At 54.2% G+C, this 17684-nt stretch overlaps 2 protein-coding genes across 8 annotated transcripts in view; one reads left to right on the top strand and one right to left on the bottom strand.

Moving 5' to 3' along the window:
* TBC1D22B (TBC1 domain family member 22B) overlaps positions 1-17684 on the top strand; it is a 67821-nt gene that overhangs the window by 26962 nt on the left and 23175 nt on the right. For 3 of the 6 annotated variants that reach the window (XM_075910329.2, XM_075910330.2, XM_075910331.2), the window contains exons 9-13: positions 660-766; positions 2110-2185; positions 4310-4437; positions 4647-4742; positions 5565-7599. In XM_075910329.2, the coding sequence (XP_075766444.1) occupies positions 660-766; positions 2110-2185; positions 4310-4437; positions 4647-4742; positions 5565-5693 (536 nt within the window). In that variant the 3' untranslated portion in view covers positions 5694-7599. The other 3 variants (XM_075910333.2, XM_075910332.2, XM_075910334.2) reach the window with 3 other exon arrangements.
* The window catches only part of LMOD1 (leiomodin 1), a 36599-nt gene continuing 30443 nt past the window's right edge, over positions 11529-17684 (bottom strand). For both annotated transcript variants that reach the window (XM_006135734.5, XM_075910328.2), the window contains exons 2-3: positions 14912-16525; positions 11529-13904 (exon numbers count right to left, since the gene is read on the bottom strand). In XM_006135734.5, coding sequence (XP_006135796.3) covers positions 13878-13904; positions 14912-16525 — 1641 coding nt within the window. In that variant the 3' untranslated portion in view covers positions 11529-13877. The remainder of the gene's footprint in view (positions 13905-14911; positions 16526-17684) is intronic.

The raw sequence follows: 17684 nt of genomic DNA, 5'->3' as shown, positions 1-17684 counted from the left end.
TTAGATTCTGGCCAGTAGGGCCAGGGCTGGTAAGGAACTGCACACAGCACAGCCATGGTGGGCTCAGCTCCCCAGCCCAGGCAAGGGGTGCGATTAGATTGTAAGCGCTATGTATTCTCGGCTTGTGCAGCGCTTGGGGCCTTGGTCTGCTTGGCACTTACAGGCCCTCCAGCCCGCCGGATGGTGACCGTGTACAGGTGGCCCAGGCCAGGGGCGTGTTCCAGTGAGGGCTCGCCAGGCTTCACTGGGCTGCATGGCGTTTGGTACAGATCTTGCTCTAGAAGACACAGTGGCCATGAACGGTTCTACCCCACGCCCTGGCTGCAGAATAGAGATGTGAGGGTTTTGCCGGTGGGGGTGGTGCAGTCTCTGGCTGCTGTGGGGGATGGGGGACCGTTCCCCACTCGGCCTCCTTTAATCGTCTAACCGGTTATACAATATGTTTAGCTGATTAGCCAATGAAACAGGATTTTGCATCCCTGCTGCAGAAGAGCAACTCAGAACCAAGGGGTTGCACCAGGGACACCCAAGTGTGTTTGCTGCAAGGAGGGTGGCATGGTAGCATCCTGATCCCCATCCAGCTACCGGGCGCTCTCATGCCCCCTCCCCGCATCCTGGGAGGCATGTCCTTGGGAGTCTCTCCACCTTCTGTTTTGCAGAAGAGGACGTGGAGAACTTCGACGTGACAAACCTGTCTCAGGATGTGCTGCGGAGCATCGAAGCAGACAGCTTCTGGTGCATGAGCAAACTCCTGGATGGCATCCAGGTAAGTGCCCGGGGGATGGGCCTGCTCAGATTTCTCTCGGCTCCCTCGCTCCCTTGGGTGGCAGAGGTCCCCCTCTGGCTACACTCTAGGGGCCTCCCTCCACCTACTGCTCGGATGCCAGGCTGAGTCCTGTCTGCTCTTGCAGCCTGGGGTCCCGACTCCAGGAACGGATGAGTTCCAGTCCCGGCCCACCCACTGACAGTCCACGGACCTGTGTCCAGCCCCTCGGCTAAAAGGGGGTAGTGGCTCCAGGGTTTCTGTGCTCTTCAGCCCTGTCTAGCCTGGCTCCTAAAACCACCTGCCCAACGGTTGCCTGCCCTCTTGCTTTCCCACCTCCGTAACTCCCCCCCTGCGTTTGCGCTCTCGGGCCTCTTGCCCCCAGGAAACATGCTGCATCTTCTTCCCCCGACATGTGCAGCCCCTCATGTGTCTGCCTTTCAGGGCCTCCTATGGCTGCAGGCTTCTGCCCCTCCCTCTGTGGCTGGTGGTCCCACAGAGGCCTCCTTGCTCAGGGTCCCACAAAGACATGTAGACTTCCCAGTGGCTGTAACAGTTGTCCTTTGCCTCCTTTGGTAGAAACTCTCCTCTCTTTTACCAGGATCAACCTTTGAAAGGGAGAATTAAGGGCCTATTTATGGCCCCAGTCAAATGGAATTTTGCTCTGTGAGCTCCAGATGGCTTTCCTTGCACACTGACTCATGTAGACATTTCTCAGTGTGTTCTCTTGTGAGCTGAGCATCCCATACGTAGCACAAAACAAAGCACAAAACAAGACACACAAAGCCAAACTCCTGCTTAAAACAGAGGGATTGCTGCTTAGCATCAAAGGGGGATCTCAAAGCACTGCACAAAATTGCCTCTGCTTTACAGATGGGGAAACTGAGGTGCAGAGAGTTGAGAGACTCCCCCAAAGTCACCATAGGAGCTGGGAGTGAAGCCAGGAGTGAAAGCCTGGTTCCATGGAAGTTGACAGCAAAAGGTCCAGCAGGGTGAGATTTCACCCCAGGCTCCTGAGTCTCAGTCTGCAGATCTAACTACTAGGCCACCTTGCCTCACTGAGCATTACCCTCATGCTCATGTTTTCCAGGGACTCTGGCTTGCACTGGGCTTGGAAGGGCAGCGAGCTTTCCCAACAGGGGAGTGCATTCCAGAGCGGAGGATTGCCCCTACACTCCCTGTCTCCTGGACAAGTCACATCCAGGGACTCTTAGCCAAAGCATGACGCTGTTCTCCCCAATCCCAAGAGTAGGCAGAAGGCAAGCAGTTCTCTTAGCGGGGTTCCCAGCCCTGGGATGCTGTCACTGCAGCAGCTGCTGCCTTTGACTCTCCCTATCTCCCTGCAGGACAACTACACCTTTGCACAGCCAGGGATCCAGAAGAAGGTCAAAGCCCTGGAGGAGCTAGTCAGCCGGATCGATGGTAGGTGGTGAGGAGAGGAAACCCGGGGGGAGGTCATGCTGTGCATATCTCTTGTTCCTCAATCTCCAAAGGTTGATCATAAGAACAACCAGGCTAGGTCAGACCCATGTGTGCTCAGGATCCTGCCTTCTGACAATGGCCAATGCCAGGTGCCCCAGAGGGAGTGAATAGAACAGGGAATCATCAAGTGAGCCATCCTTTGTCACCCATTTCCAGCTTCTGACAAAGAGAGGCTAGAGACTGATGGACCTGTCCTCCATGAACTTATCTAGCTCTTTTTTGAACTCTGTGATAGTCTTGGCCTTCACAACATCCTCTGGCAGGGTGTTCCACGGGCTGACTGTGCCCTGCGTGAAGAGACACTTCCTTTTGTTTGTTTAAACCCACTGCCTGTTAATTTCATTTGGTGGCCTCCTAGTTCTTGTGTTCCGAGAAGAAATAAATTACACTTCTTACTCACTTTCTTCACACCAGTCATGATTTTCTTGACCGCGATCATATTCCCCCTTAGTTATCTCTTTTTGAAGCTGAAAAGTCCAGTCTTACTAACCTCTCCACATATAGAAGCTGGTCCAACCCCTAATCAGTTTTGTTGCCATTTTCTGAAACTTTTCCAATTCCCAGATAGCTGTTCTTAGATGGGGCAAGCACATTTGCACACGCAGTATATTTGAGATGTAATTGTTCCATAGATTTATGGAAAGGCAAGACGATATTTTCTGTCTTATTACTGATCCCTTTCCTAATGATTCCCAACATTAGGTTTGCTGTTTTAACTGCTGCTGCACATTAAGTGGATGTTTTCTAGGAACTATCCACAATGACTCCAAGATCTCTCTCTTGAGTGGTTGTAGCTAAATTCGTTCCCATTGTATTGTATGTATAGTTGGGATTGTGTTTTCCAATGTTACTTTGCATTTATCAACATTAAATTTCATCTGCCATTTTGTTGCCCAATCACCTAGTTTGGTGAGATCTTTTTGAAGCTCTTCACAGTCTGCTTTGATCGGAACTATCTCGAGCAGTTTTGTATAATCCGCAAACGTTGCCACTTCACTGTTTAACCCATTCTCAATCATTCCTGAATATGTTGAACAGGATTGGTCCCTATACCACTTGTTATCTCTCTCCATTCTGAAAACTGACCATTTATTATCTCCTGGCTTTTAACCAGTTGATCAGTCCACGAGAGGACTTTCCCTCTTATCCCATGACCACTTACTTGGCTTCAGAGCCAGGCTTTCTGGAGATCTAAGTACACTGTGTCCACTAAACCCCCTTGTCCACATGCTTGTTGCCCCCTCAAAGAGCTCTAATAGGCAAGGCAAGATTTCCCTTTACGGAACCTATATTGACTCATCCCCAGCAAATCGTGTTCATCTCTGTCTCTGATACTTCTCTTCTTCAACCAGTTTGCCTGGTGCTGAAGTTAGATGTACCAGCCTGAAATTGCTGGAATCACTTCTGGAGCTTTTCAGAAAACCTGCCTCCCATTCGGTGGAAAGGTTGATGTAAATGGTCCATTATAAGCCACAGTTAGCAGCTTGGCAATTTCACATTTGTGTTCCTTCTGAACACTTGGGGGAAGCCCGTCTGGTCCTGGGGACGTGTTACTGTTTAGTACTCGCTGGTCATAGTGCGGCGACGGGTCTTTTGTGGGAGAAGTGGAATATTGCACCGGGTGGAAGCAGTTGCTGGACGTGATTTCCCTTTGGATTCCTGGCGCAGGCAGAGAGCGGGCTCATACTGTTCCGCATCCTCCTCCATTCCCCAAGAGGTTCCCATTGCCCAGGGCTGTGTCCTGATCAGGACAGAGGCTACAAACCATGGGAAGGGGTGGAAGTGGGTACAGTAAGTTGGGACGGGTGTAGCTGCATGCAGACGGCTGCTGGCTTGGCTGGAAGGCGTGTGGGAGAAGACATGCATGGGGCGTTCACAGCTGGGGTCATGGCTCGGCAGGTGGGTGAGGACATGGTAGGAGGGTCGTTAGCAAGGGAGGGGACTTGGCACATGGGAGGGGCATCGTTTGAGAGAGCGGGGGGCTTCAGTGCACATTGTAGGAGGGGCTTGGTGCAATGCAGGGGGGCGGGGCCCTGCCCCCTGTAACGGAGCGTGCTGTTTCAGAGCAGGTACACAATCACTTCAGGAAGTACGAGGTCGAATACCTGCAGTTTGCCTTTCGCTGGATGAACAATCTGCTCATGAGGGAGCTTCCGCTGCGCTGCACCATCCGCCTATGGGACACCTACCAGGTACCTAGGGCCTCCCTGGGGCCGGCCCCCCACACAGCCTCACCAGTGGTGGGTGTGGGGCAGTGGCAGGGCTCACTCACCTCTTGGCTGCCTTCTTGTGGAGCCCAGCCCTAGGCCTTGGAGCAAAGGCAGGCTAAGCTGGCCTTGCTGGGGCTCCCCTCAGGCTGACTCTGTGGCAGGGACTGACCCGAGTTTTGTGTCCTTCCCAGTCGGAGCCAGAAGGATTCTCCCATTTCCACCTGTACGTCTGTGCCGCCTTCCTGATCAAGTGGCGGAAAGAGATCCTGGATGAGGAGGATTTCCAGGTGACTTCCTGGGGAGCAGCCCCAGTGTGGGGAGGAGGGCGGGCAGTAGAGTTGTGGGTGGGTGGTTAAACACCAAGAAGGGAGAGGCACCACCTGTGGCTGTGGCAAGTATTGATTGCACCCCAGTGATACAGCAGATCATAAAATCTACACCCAGATGCAACCCTCCGAACGGGTGGACCTACCCACAACCGCCCCACCATTAGCTCAGATCAGAGGACAGGTGCTTGGTTACATGGAGAACCTGAGGCTCTGGGATCCTCTGCCAGAGACTCAATCTGCCCTCTGTGCTATGGTCCGGTCTGTTAACGCTGTCCCTTTGTGCACCTCTGTCCGTGCTCTGATCCCCAGAGGCAGGGTCCTGCTGCGGCTGGAGTAGGCCAGGAAAGGGGAGACCCATTTGGATGAGGAGGGAGCAGTCTGTGTGTGCTGATCTCCGACTTGTTCATTGTGTGCTGCAGACTGAGGTCTGAAGGCCTGAGGAAAAGGGCTGGGGGACGTGACCCCATTTTCCAGGGATAAGTGAGGATGGTTAATGAGGAGTTCACTCCACATTTGGGTGCCGCCAACTTGCAGGAGTGCTGGGTGTGTCTGTGCTGCTGGGAGGTGCTGAGGAAGCTGGGTGTGGTGTTGCCATCTTGTGTACATGGCGGGCTGGAGTGGGACTCAGGAGACCTGTTCCCTGCTCTGCTACGGGTGTCACTGTGTCAGTCCTGGCTAGAAAGTGCTACTGTGCCTGTCAGACCACGTCTGCATTTGCCCTACAGCGGAATCCTCGCCCCACTCGATCCAAAGTAAGAACTCCCTTTTCCCTTGTTCCAGGGTCTTCTCATGTTGTTACAAAACCTACCCACAATACACTGGGGCAACGAAGAGATTGGACTGCTCCTGGCTGAAGCCTACAGACTCAAGTACATGTTTGCAGATGCCCCCAATCACTACCGCCGGTAGGGGCCAGGACTCGGCCTCCCCGCCCCGGCCTGATCTAATCACTGTGGCATTTCATCCTCGAAGTCCTTGGACACGCCGGCCAGGAGCCACTCCTAGCTGGGCAAAGCTCACATCGACTTTTGTCGTAGACTTGTACATGTGCCTGCCTGCCACTCCACGCGTGGATGTGCCACTCAAACAACCATCAGTATTCCATGCCGCTTATGGCCCAAGGCGGGGGAAGGAGGCAGACAGTGGCAGCTTCTGAGCCAACGATGGAGCCTCTGGATGCCCCTGCAGGCCTGGCTTGGCTCTCATCAGCCATCTTAGCCTTGCTGCCTTGCGTTAACCCACCCAGGCACACATGCTCCCAGCTGGGTTCGTTTTCCCTTCAGACACAGACGAAAATGCCTTACAGAGACCAGCCCGGTGGAACCCTTTCTGAGGGCGGCAGTGCAGTAGGATGCAAAAAGCTCTCAGGGCCTTGCTTCACTCTAAGTGTCTGAGGAAGGGCAGCATTTCACGGGCTAACCGGAGACAAACTCACACTCTTTCTCTCATGCAGCACATGGGTGCACATGGGTGAGGGAGGCTGGCTCATCCATGCACTGCCTGTGTGACATGTCCCCTGGACAAGACTTCTCCTGGGGCTGATCTGACTGCACAGCCCCCGCCCCCGCCCCCAGGAGGGCTGGCAGGGGGGGAACTGTGCCTCTTGAAACCCTCTTTCCATGACGACACTCCTCCTCCAAGGCATATGTGTATATTGTGGTCTTGTGTATATGGGTAAGAGATGTACAATATACGTCTTGTTTGTAGCAGATAGGATTTTATATTTATAACGTGCGTCTCGTGTGCAGAGGCTGCCTAGGCTCACGCACCATAGAGCTCTGGGCTCTTGTGGTGCTGGAGGTGCCAGGCTGTAGGCATTTCTGCACTAGCACATTAAGAGACGAGTGTTGAATTCCTATTAGGAAAACTTGACTAGAAACTTACATATTGGTTTCAAGTCGCCTGCAGTGCAGGTGGGGCTGAGCCTGCCAAGGACATGGGAGTGAAGCCGCCCCTGGAAGAGCTGGGACGTGAACTGCAGGGTGTCTGCCAACCATCTCCACGCTTGGTGGGGCCTTGCAAAGGGCGCTCCGGCGACCTCCCCCCGAGCACTGTAACGTGGCTGTTGTCTGCAGTGGCACCTTGGGCTGTGGCTGTACAACCCTCCAGGATCCTTGTTAAAGGGGAATGCTTTTCTCCTGCCTCCCTGTCAGATTGGCCCATTGGCCCTTCAGGGCCAAGAAGGGAACCCCAGGCTTGCTTGTGCATCTGTCACACTCCTGGGGAGCAGAGAGGACTGAGGAGATGACTTATGCCCACATGATGCCTCCCTCTCTGCTCTTCCCCTCCCCTAGACCTTGCCTCAATGTGCTTTTAAAAACCAACCTTGAATGTTTTAATGTCACATTTTATTCTGGCCAAAAGTCTCCATCTCCTTAGTGCCAAGTGTTGATCTCTCTGGGCCACAGGGGGAGTTCTTCCTCTCGCACCAAGGGGTGATCGCGCAAGGCTCCCAGGGACCAGAGCTCACTGGTTATTATTTGAATTGTCCTTTTCAGAAAGAGTCCCGGGGCAACAGTCAAATAATTGCTGGTCAGGCCAGAGGATGCGAGAACGTGAAAGTGAGAGCTGTGTTGCAATACAACTCCAAGCAGTGTCTCAAGAGTTGCTTTCCTAATCTGGAGTTGTTTCCTCAGGCATTCTGACTTTTCTTTTTGTGTGTGCCTTTCGTTGTTTTCTTGAGCACACCACCTGGTGCTCATTAGTTTAACATGACTAATTAAACCCAAACCCCAGTAAACCTTGTGCCAGAAGCTGTTTCATTTGTTCAGGAGAAGAGAAAGGGTTCTGCCCCTGGACTGCTGGACGGCCATAGGTAAGTCACTTCACCTTCCCGTGCCTCATCTGTTCCATGGAGATAAGGACACCGAGGCTATGTCTAGACTGCAGGCTTCTTTTGGAAGAAGCTTTTCTGGAAGAGATCTTCTGAAAAAACTTCCGAAAGAGAGCAGCCACACTGCCAAAGTGCATTGAAAAAGTGATCTGCTTTTTCGAAAGATAGTGTCTACACTGAATGGACACTATCTCGTATGTAAGCTGTGATTACCAGGGCTCGACAAATAATGCAGTCTGCTCGCCCGTGGCGAGTAGATTGCAACCCGGAAGAGCAGGGATCGGGCAATCTGCGTATGCGCAGATCGCCGGACAGTGCGACTGGCGAATGGGGCTGGCCGCGGTTCGGCGAGCCCTGGTGATTACTATGAGCGTAATGGCCACCCGGGCACCTGTGCTTTTTCCGTTTTCCTCCTCTTGCGAAAGAACTCCCTCTTCCCCGTCCCCACATGCCTTTTTCTGAAAGAGGTCTTTCGGAAAAAGGCTTCTTCCTCGTAGAAAGAGTTTTACCAATGTCGGAAAACCCCCTCTATTCTTTTGATTTTCTTTCTAAAGAACGCGATTACAGTAAGGACATAGTTGACGTTTTTTCAAAAATACTCTGTAGATATATCCTGTGTTACCAGTACAGCAGGGGTCACCAACCAGTAGACTTAGAGCCTCTGACAGGGGATCCTGATTGGTTTGGCTGGGAGGCTCTCAAGTGCCTGCACTTCAGCTGTCCCTCCCCACACTGTCTTGCTGTTCCTGCCCAGAGTTGCCCTGTGGGAGTCTCCTGCTTGTTGTGCAGAGTGGGAGACACAGAAGCAGGATGCTTTGATGTCACACTGTCCCCCTCCCCGTACCTCGTCTTCACAGAGTGAGGAGGGTGGGGCCTCAGTGAAGGAGTAGAGCAAGGGTATGTCGGTTTGAGGTAGATCCTGGACTGACAAATTAAAAAAGTGATCTTGTGCTTAAAACGGTTAGAGACCACTGCAGTACAGCATGCGAAACAGTGTGGGGGGACACACCAACCAGCCTGTGGACCTATTCATTAGGCTACCAAGTGGCTATTACTGTGGCCCCTAGAGGCTGCACTGTGCTAGGCACTGTACCTGTGTATAGTAAGAAGAGAGCTCACCATCTAAATCAGTGGTCCCCAACCTTTTCAGGTTGGCGGGCGCCAGGGGGCGTGGCCGTTCGCCTGCCGGGCGCCAGGGGGCGGGGACACTTGCCCGCCCGGGGGCGGCCCCCCCCAGCCGCATGCCCGGGGGCGGGGCCCCCTCCATAGCCGCGCGCCCGGGGAAGGCGCCCCCTGGCAAGCGCCGCGCGCCCGGCGCCCCCCCCCCCCCCGTAAGCGCCGCGGGGCCGGGGCATGCGCGGCACCAGAGCCGGCAAGGGCACGCGCGGTGCTCCCGGGGGCGGGGGCGGGGCCAAGGCCAGGGCCGGAGCCGGCAAGGGCACGCGCGGTGCTCCCGGGGGCGGGGCCAAGGCCGGCGCCGGAGCTGGCAAGGGTACACGCGGCGCCCCCGGGGCCGGGACTGGCCATGCGCCCGGGGCTGGCACCTGCCAGCCCAGATTGCTCCGCGGGCGCATGTAAAGAGCCCGGCGGGCGCCATGGCGCCCGCGGGCACCGGGTTGGGGACCACGGATCTAAATAGACAAGACAGGCAGAGTGGGAAGTGACTGCCCCAGGTGTCAACTCCCAGCCCTGTGCCCTGTCTGCTCAATCATGCTGCCTTCTCACAGGTGACGACAGGTTTTGGCTAATACTGACCTGAATTGGGTTCAAACCTTTAGGACCCTAAGGAGGAAAATTTCCCTTTTCTCATCCTTTTCCTGAGCCATCGTGCCAGTTGCTATCTGTGATTTTTTGAGGAACATGCAATCCTCTGGCTATGGCTGCTGGAAAAAATTACATTATAAAAAATGACCATAACTCATAGAAACATCAAATGATGGCCAAAACTGGCAGAAAGCTCCTACCTAGAAGGGATAAAGCAACTGTGTTCTCAAAATCGTGCTGTGCAGTGTTGTAGTGCGCAATGTTGTGCAGTGCTTTGCTGTGCAGTGTTGTGGTGCGCAGCGCAGTGCTTTGCTGTGCAGTGTTGTGGTGCGCAATGCTGCACAGTTCTGCGCTGCACTGTGCTTTGCTGTGCAGTGTTGTGGTGCGCAATGCTGCACAGTGTTGTGGTGCGCAATGCTGTGCAGTGTTGTGGTGCGCAATGCTGCACAGTGCTGTGCTTTGCTGCACAGTGTTGTGGTGTGCAATGCTGTGCAGAGTTGTGGTGCGCAGCGCAGTGTTTTGCTGCGCAGTGTTGTGGTGCGCAGTGCTTTACTGTGCAGTGTTGTGGTGCGCAGTGCTGTGCTGTGCAGCGCTTGGAACTGGGGTGACACCACCCCTCCTTTTAGCCTGTGGACAAGCTGAAGTGGGCAGGACATTGACGTCACAGTCTGCTTTCAGCACATGCCCGACCGCGGCGCTATCTCTATGACGTCATGCCGGTAAGGCCCCGCCCCTTATCTCTGACGGAACACTGGCGATGCCACACACGCCTGCGAGCGCGAGGCGGAGCCCACGGGCGCCAAATCGGCCTCAGCGCCACCCCCCACGAGAATCTGGCTCTGACGTATGCGGGGGGTGGGGCGCGCGCCTAGTCTCCCCTCAGGGAGCTGTAAGCCCCGCCGCCATCTTGGGCTTGCCGCTTACGAGTCACGTGACGCGGGGATGCCCAATGAGATCGCTCATTATTCGGATCCGTCCCGTTAGCGCGAGCCCCGCTGAGGTAACAGCGCCTGCGCGCCTGGCCCCGCGGCCCCCGGATTGCACGGTTGCCTAGCGACGGGGCGTTAGTCCGGCCTTGGCCGCGCTCCCAGGCCAGCGCGCGTGTTTGGCCGGGCCCCGCCTCCCCCGCCGGCCCTGTGGGATGGCCCCCCCCCCCCGGGCCAGCAATGCGGTAGTTCCCCCCCCCCCCCGGAGATGTACGCGGACTGTGGCCCCTTCCCCTAGGGTCCTGACAGCCAGGCTCCCCCCCCCCCCAGTGCCATGGAGCAGGAGGGAGCTGGGCGGATCCCAGGCCCTTGCTGGCTGGAGCTGGCCGCCCGCCCACGCGCCCTCAGGCAGAGCAGAGGAACGAGACGCCTGGGCGATGCCCTAATATAGTCATTGTGCTGGCTCCCCAGAAGCCGGCCTTAGAGCCCGACTCGCAGCCAGCAGCATCGGCAGTGCAGGGCTGTGAGCCCGAGCCAGCCACCTGCAGCACGGCCTGGCTGGTGCCAGTGGGGCTGTGCATGGTACACCCAGGCGCATGCTTGTGAACATTGGGCTGGCCAGCCTGCGGCGGTGCTCCTGCCACCTGGCTAGTGCCTAAAGAACTATGGGTCCCATGGGCACCTTGTAAAATGGTGCGTTTTCTATGGTCCCCTCAGAGTGTACGCTGGGTGTGGCATACGGGGATCAGGTATGGGTGCACACTGAGTGGCTGGGGGTGTGCGGGGAGGGGGCGTGCGGGGAGCAAGTTTGTCTGGTAGTTTTGGAGTTTCCAAGATCTGGACTTTCCACCGTTATTTAATATGTGACTGGAGCCTTCAGCATCCCCCCTCAGGAGAAGGTGTTTCCTGCCGACACCCAGCAGAATTCCTCTGGGGAGGGTAAGCACCCATTTAAACACCTGTTTATGCAAGGAACAATGGTTCCCAAATCAGCCCTGGGCAGAGATGCAACAGTTCTCCCTTGCAAATTCTCTGTCATGGTTCATTTCCAACTCAGGCCAGTCACATTACCATTAGTGCCTCTGATACACTCAGAGCGTGAGCCCATCTTCACCTGCAGCCGGGGCAGGTGTCTTGTTGCTGCACCGGTTCCTTTCTCTGAAAGTCTGCAGAAAACCGCACAAGGGCTCTTTTCCCCCAAGCACAGAGGTAGGTCACAGGCAGCGTTTGGTGAGTTTTATTATTATTAGTGACACGGTGGATGATGTTGTACATGGTGCAAACAAGTTTGACAGTCAGAGGACAGAGCTGAGAATGGCCGTGGTGTTTGCTTGTAGCTTCATGCCTTTTAGTGTCTTTCCCTTCATGTGTGGCGGGATTCAGGATGGAGCCCTGCTTGGTGGTTCGAGGGGAATGTGACGCAGCTTGTTTATAGATCAGCACCCGCTGCACTTACAAAGCCCATTGCCAGCACTAAGGAAATGCACCTTCCTCGCCCCCTCCCCCCAGGGGATGGCCACTAGCCTCATTACACTGAGGGGCACTGAAGAAGCAAGGCTATGTGATTCTCCTAGGGAGTCGGCCTCAGTGTGGCTTAGAACTGGGCACACGCTGCCTGCTCCCTGGGACACCTCAGGTAACTTGGACTGTCCCCCATGTCTTTGAGGTGCTGCTGAGTTACTCCTGGGCATTGGGCCAGCTCAGTGACTGTGTCTTGCTCTGTGAAGCCAAAGGGAGACTAGGGGATGGTGCCTGGGGAGGTTCCCCAGGTCTGACATGGGCTCTCGGCTGGGATGTGGAGTGAGGCTCAGGCATGCTCAGGAGAGGGAAAAGAGGGGGTGGGAGTTTGGGGAAAGGAGTGCGGCAAGGCCTGGGGCAGAGCAGGAGTAAACCACCCCTCAGGGCAAGGAGGAAGGTGCTACCTTGTGGCACTGAGCAGGGAGAAGCTCCCCTCATGCGGATACACTGAGCGGCCATAATGCATCTCACCCAGGGTCAGACAGGCCAGTGCATGTCAACAGCCCACTGCTTTCTTATCACTGGCATCTGATGGGCTCTAGGAAAAGCCTGGGTGGGGACAGGGCTCTGCCAAGAGCTGCCTAGAGCACTTGCCCCCTCCCCAGAGAGGCCTGGAGCATGAGAGCAGTTCTTCAGGGGTGGCGCTGCTCTGAACATGACCCTGCCCATGGTCCAAGGGGGTGTAAAGGCAGGCAAAACGCTGAGCCAGAGAGCGGTCTCTGACAAGCCGTCGGGAAGCAAAGAGCTTCCAGCTAAACACTTGCCACAACAGCAGCCCCATGGAGCGATTCCCTACAGCCCCTCGCTCCTGTGGCGAGGGCCCCTCCCTGCTATTCTGACATGGGCCCCCCACCCCAAGGCACTGACGCAGACTCCCTTGCTTCTGCTGCACCAGCGCAGGAGCCCTGCACCCACGTCCCTGCCCACACAGACACCCCTCCTCTGGCACACATGCCCCACACCCTTCTTGGTGCTGCTCAGCGAGCAGCAGCTGCAGTGTCTTAAGGCTGTGCAAATCCTGCGCGTTCTGCGCCTCCGGGGACCCAATAGCCAGACCAAGCCAGTTCCCCACCGTGCCCCCAAGGATAGCAGAGCATGCTCCAGCACCTCCACCAGTGTGCTTGGCTGAGAGGGGGGGGTGTGGGGAGCGCTCCCAGCCCATGGCGATGTTTGAAGTGGAGCGAAGGCACATGCATGTTGCATGCAAAGTGAGGGTTCAGGGCAATGTTTTCTCCGCTCAGCCCTCTATCCTGCTCCTCAGTCTCATGCGTGTCCTTCACTAAGGGAAGCTGCACAATGAGCGCCGGATCAGTCTTGGATACCTGGCATGGGGCAGAGGCTACACGGATCCCTGAGGCGACTGGGGAGGTTACATCTCTGGGCCAGATTGCCACACACTTTAGTTATTTCTTTACCCAAAATATCAGCATCAGGTGCATTTCCCTCCCCCCCCCCTTCAGCCAACTCTGCATGTGGTAGTCGGCAGCTCTCCCTCCCCTGCAGTGTTGACTCTGAACCCGAGAGGTGGCAATTCATTTCTGCCCTGCGTTCTGCTCGGCGGCACGCCACAGTGTCCTGCTGCCACCTGTCCCCTAGCCAGGGCAAAGCAAGGCTGGTTGGGTGCGGACTGCTGGTTGGGTGCGGTTCTGTATTGGCAGAGCCATGCAGTTCCAGGGTCGTCCATCCTGCAGCTGCTGCCCTTGGGAACTTACACTCCAAACTGTCAGCAGAGAGGCCCAAACAGCTTCCCTCCCATTCCTGGGGCTGTCCCTCACCTGGCAATGGCATGCCGCTTGCTGGTGCTGGCTGCAAAAAAGCTTTAAAAGTTAAAAAATGTAAAAATGAAGAGCAGGTCTGCTGCACACACTGCTTCCACTGGCCCCCGGATGACCCCTCCGTTGGACCCACAGAGAACACTGCTCCTCAGGCTCTGGGCAGGCAGGTGGCCATGGCAGAGTCTCGAAGGACTTGTCATGTAAACAGTCACGAGAAAGGCAAACGTCCTATTTTCTGCCACAGGTCTCATCCCTGCAGAGATCCAGCTTCCGCGTCCTATTGCAACAATTTTGGCACCTCCACCTGCCAAGAGAAGAGGCTCAGTTACCCTTCAGCACAGGCCTGGACCCAAGGGGTTATTGGAAGGGCTGGGCTGCTTTATTTTGAAATGGATGATGTGTGAGCGGGGGAGTGAGTCTCCAGTGAGCAGGCAGCAGGGGCAGCCCAGCTCGAGGTGGAAGGAAGCTCAGGCTGTATGTGCTGTTCAGTCTGGGCCTCTTGAGGTCAGAAAGCCAGTTGCAATATGGGCAACTCAGATGGGGACAGCAGTTCTGTTTACACAGCTCCGCAAGCCCTACTGAGAGTCAGGGTGCCAGGTACCCTCCCCTGAGCCACTGCGGGAGCCTTGTCCTCACACTGAGCCAGCCAGAGTCTATGGGATATCAGCTGAGCTCAGATGCCAGCCTGGGGCTGAAATGGCTAAAAAGATGAATGTTCTCCCTACGAACACCCAGCAGGCTTAGCTGGGTACCCTGGCACATGCTTCTGTACAGCACATCCCAGTTATCTGAGGGAGAAGCTGCAGAAAATCCTCAGCCTCTGAGCAGAAACACCGCAGAGTGTGCCCATGGGCCTGGGCACTCTGGGCTCATCCACTGTCTGCTGGTGACGCACAGGGTGTTTCCGGCTATTGAACTCCTCCGAAGCCAAATCTTGCTCCCATAGCAACTGGCCACTGACCTATGGGGTGGGACTACAATTTGGCTGCTCAGGAACTTTCAGCTAGTTGCTTTGGGGTTACTGGGTTTAGCCAATGCAAATAGCAAGAGGATCTAGGAACCGCCATGCCAGAATGCGGTTCCTAGTATTGGCTCTGATTGGCTAGCACACAGAGGCTCTCCAATGCAGGTTTGGCCTCCCTTACTCAGTATGCAGGTGAAATGATCTTGGTGCCTAATTATGTTTGGACCCAAACATGGGGGGAGGGGATGGGGCAGGGAAGGCATCTAAAGCTAGACCTGAAATCTTGGGTCACCCAATGAAGCTGTCAGTGTTCTGTGGAGAGCCCAACTCCTTGGCCCCTCACTTGCCTTCTTGAGCTGTTTGACGTTGCTGGATCGAATGGCAGCCAACAGCTGGTCCCTCGAGTTCTTCTCCTGAGGAGGAAGTGCTTTCTCCACCATCTTCCTCTGTGTGGCTGGAGAGAGAGAGTTCCTTATATTTTCATTGATCAGGGGTGGTGCTAGTGGAGGTGGAGGTGGGGGAGGTGCAGCTGGCAGCCCACCCTTCTTAGGAGAACTTTTAGGGGAAGACCATGGGGAAGATTTGGGGGATGGCTGTGGGGAAGATTTGGGGGACCCCTTTAGCAAACCGCCTGCCTTTGGCACCTCTAGCAGGTCTTTCTTCTCTCCACATTCCTGAGCCTGCTTCTGCTCCTGCAGGCGTTTCTGCCTCTGCTTGTCCATGTTCCTACTCAGCAGGTTTGTGACTGTCATGCGGGGCCCGGCCAACTCAAAATGGTAGCCCAGCTTCAGGAGGGTAGTGTTCTCCTTCAGCAGCTTGGCTATCTCCATCTCCGTCTTCCCTCCACAGATGTGCCGCTGGTTATGGAAACGCAGCTCTGTCAGGGTGTTGTTCTGCAGCAGGGCACGGAAGATGGCCAGGATGCCTTTACCGGTGATGTGGTTAGAGTCCAGATTGATGCTGCTTAGTGCCTTGTTTGATTTCAACATAATGGCAATGGCAAATGCAACGTGGTCATCGGCATGGGTATTGGCCAGGGAAAACACTTTGACCACAGTGTTAAATTCCAAGGCCTCCGTGAAGCGCACGAGGATTTCACTGGTGATGCAGTCGGAGTTATTGACATTGACTTCAGTCATCTCTGGATCATTATTCTTCACTCTTTCCAAGGGCTCATCAAAAATACTGGAAGCTGCTTCCTCCTCTTCCTTGGTCTGGCTTGGGAGACTGTCCACAGGTTTTGAGGGGTAATTTTCTGGCATCTGTTTAGGCTCTGTCTCTGGTGTTTGAGGAGCCTTTTCCTCAGTGACTCCTTTGGAGTCTATAAGTGATTTCTCCTTACCATCAACCTTTGAGTATTTCTTTAAAGCTGAATGCTTTTCTTCTTCTTTACCATCCTTTTCTCTCCTTTCTTCTCCTTTTCGGTCTTTTCCTAGCTCTTTCTTTGCTGGTGCTCTCTTCTCTTCTTGCTTTTGGCCTGTTCCTAGCTCTTTCTTTGCTGGCGCTCTCTTCTCTTCTTGCTTTTGGCCTGTTCCTAGCTCTTTCTTTGCTGGCGCTCTCTTCTCTTCTTCCTTTTGGCCTGTTCCTAGCTCTTTCTTTGCTGACGCTCTCTTCTCTTCTTCCTTTTGGCCTGTTCCTAGCTCTTTCTTTGCTGGCGCTCTCTTCTCTTCTTCCTTTTGGCCTGTTCCTAGCTCTTTCTTTGCTGGCGCTCTCTTCTCTTCTTCCTTTTGGCCCTTTCCTATGAGTTTTTTGTCGATGACTTTGTCTTTGGGGGCCTTTGCTCCTTTGGGTTTGTCATTGCATTTACTCTCTAGTTCTTCTTTCTCTTTGTAACTTGTTTTCTGAGCACATTCTCTTCCCAGATCAAAGTCTCGTTTCCTGCCCAGGTCTTGTGAACGAGCTTCCTTACCCCTTCCTTCCAGGTTCCTGGGGTCTTTTTTCCTCTCTGCTGGCTTCCCTTCCTAATGAGCAAGAAAATTAGAAAAAGATGCAACAAGCTATTAGGTACAAGTCCTATAAGTGTCTAGCATATAAAACAGAGTAACTGGGTAACATTCTGTTTTTGGTATTTACCTTAATATCAGTGCTGCTTAACATAAAACAGTTTCAAATTCTGTTGCTATTTCAGTTTTTCAAAGATAGATTCATAACCCTTAGTAGTAATCTGTTTCCCCACAGTACACAATACACATGTAAGCACACTAATCAGGCACTGTCTGACACATGCAGCATGCTGGTAGCTCATGAAAAGAACAAAAGATTGCCCAGACTAAATCTGACCCAGGATCCTTCTAGCACAGGCCTCTGTCTTTGGCAATGGTCAGCCCCAGGTCTGCAGAGAAAGGAGCAGGAAACCCTCAGGAACAGATGTGGGGTAAGCCATTCCCCAGGAAAGTCTCACCCTGACCCCTAGTTTTTAGAAATTTAAATTTAAAGGAGTAGCTGATGTGGGACTCTATTAATGAAGCTTTAAAGGGTGGGGGTATAATTAATTAATTAATGAAAGCCACTGACACAAAGACAAATGCTCAACACCATGACAAAAAGCAAATTTGGTTTTGGGGAGGTACAAATTCTGATATAGGGAAACTAGGCCAGGTCATAGAAGAGATGCTACTGCTGACACAGCCGGGGTGTCAGAGACAGCAGATGGACAGGATCAGGAAGACTGACAACAGCCTCAGGAGAAAATGTTGCTGTGTTCTGGACGAGATGATGGACAACACCATGAGGGTGTTGCCATCTGTTTGAAGAAGGGAGCGGAGCATTCCCTGCTTGAGTGGAAATCCACCACCGGCAGAGTTATGAGAACCAGACAGAAAGGAAAACAGAATAATATTGCCCTGATTCAGTGCTGTGCTCCAACAAATGACGGTGACGAAGAAGCAAAGGACAAATTGTACCTTGCATTACAGGCAGAGATAGTGTGTCCTGCTGGGATCTAACAATCCAAACAATGACCGAGCCATGGAAAGACATAGGTGTGGCACTGTGAATGAAAACGGAGAGGGACTTGTTTTCTGAAATATGAACAACCTGCTCATTGGCAGAGCCCTGTTTCAACAGTGTGACATTGACAAGCTCACATGAGAGTCTCCAGTGACAGGCGTAAGACTTGGA

The sequence above is a fragment of the Pelodiscus sinensis genome, chromosome 27 (genome assembly GCF_052426305.1).
Source record: "Pelodiscus sinensis isolate ZL-2025 chromosome 27, ASM5242630v1, whole genome shotgun sequence".
NCBI classification, from domain to species: Eukaryota; Metazoa; Chordata; order Testudines; family Trionychidae; genus Pelodiscus; species Pelodiscus sinensis.
Note: the sequence above shows the minus strand (reverse complement) of the source record. Positions and strands in the feature narration are given on the sequence as shown.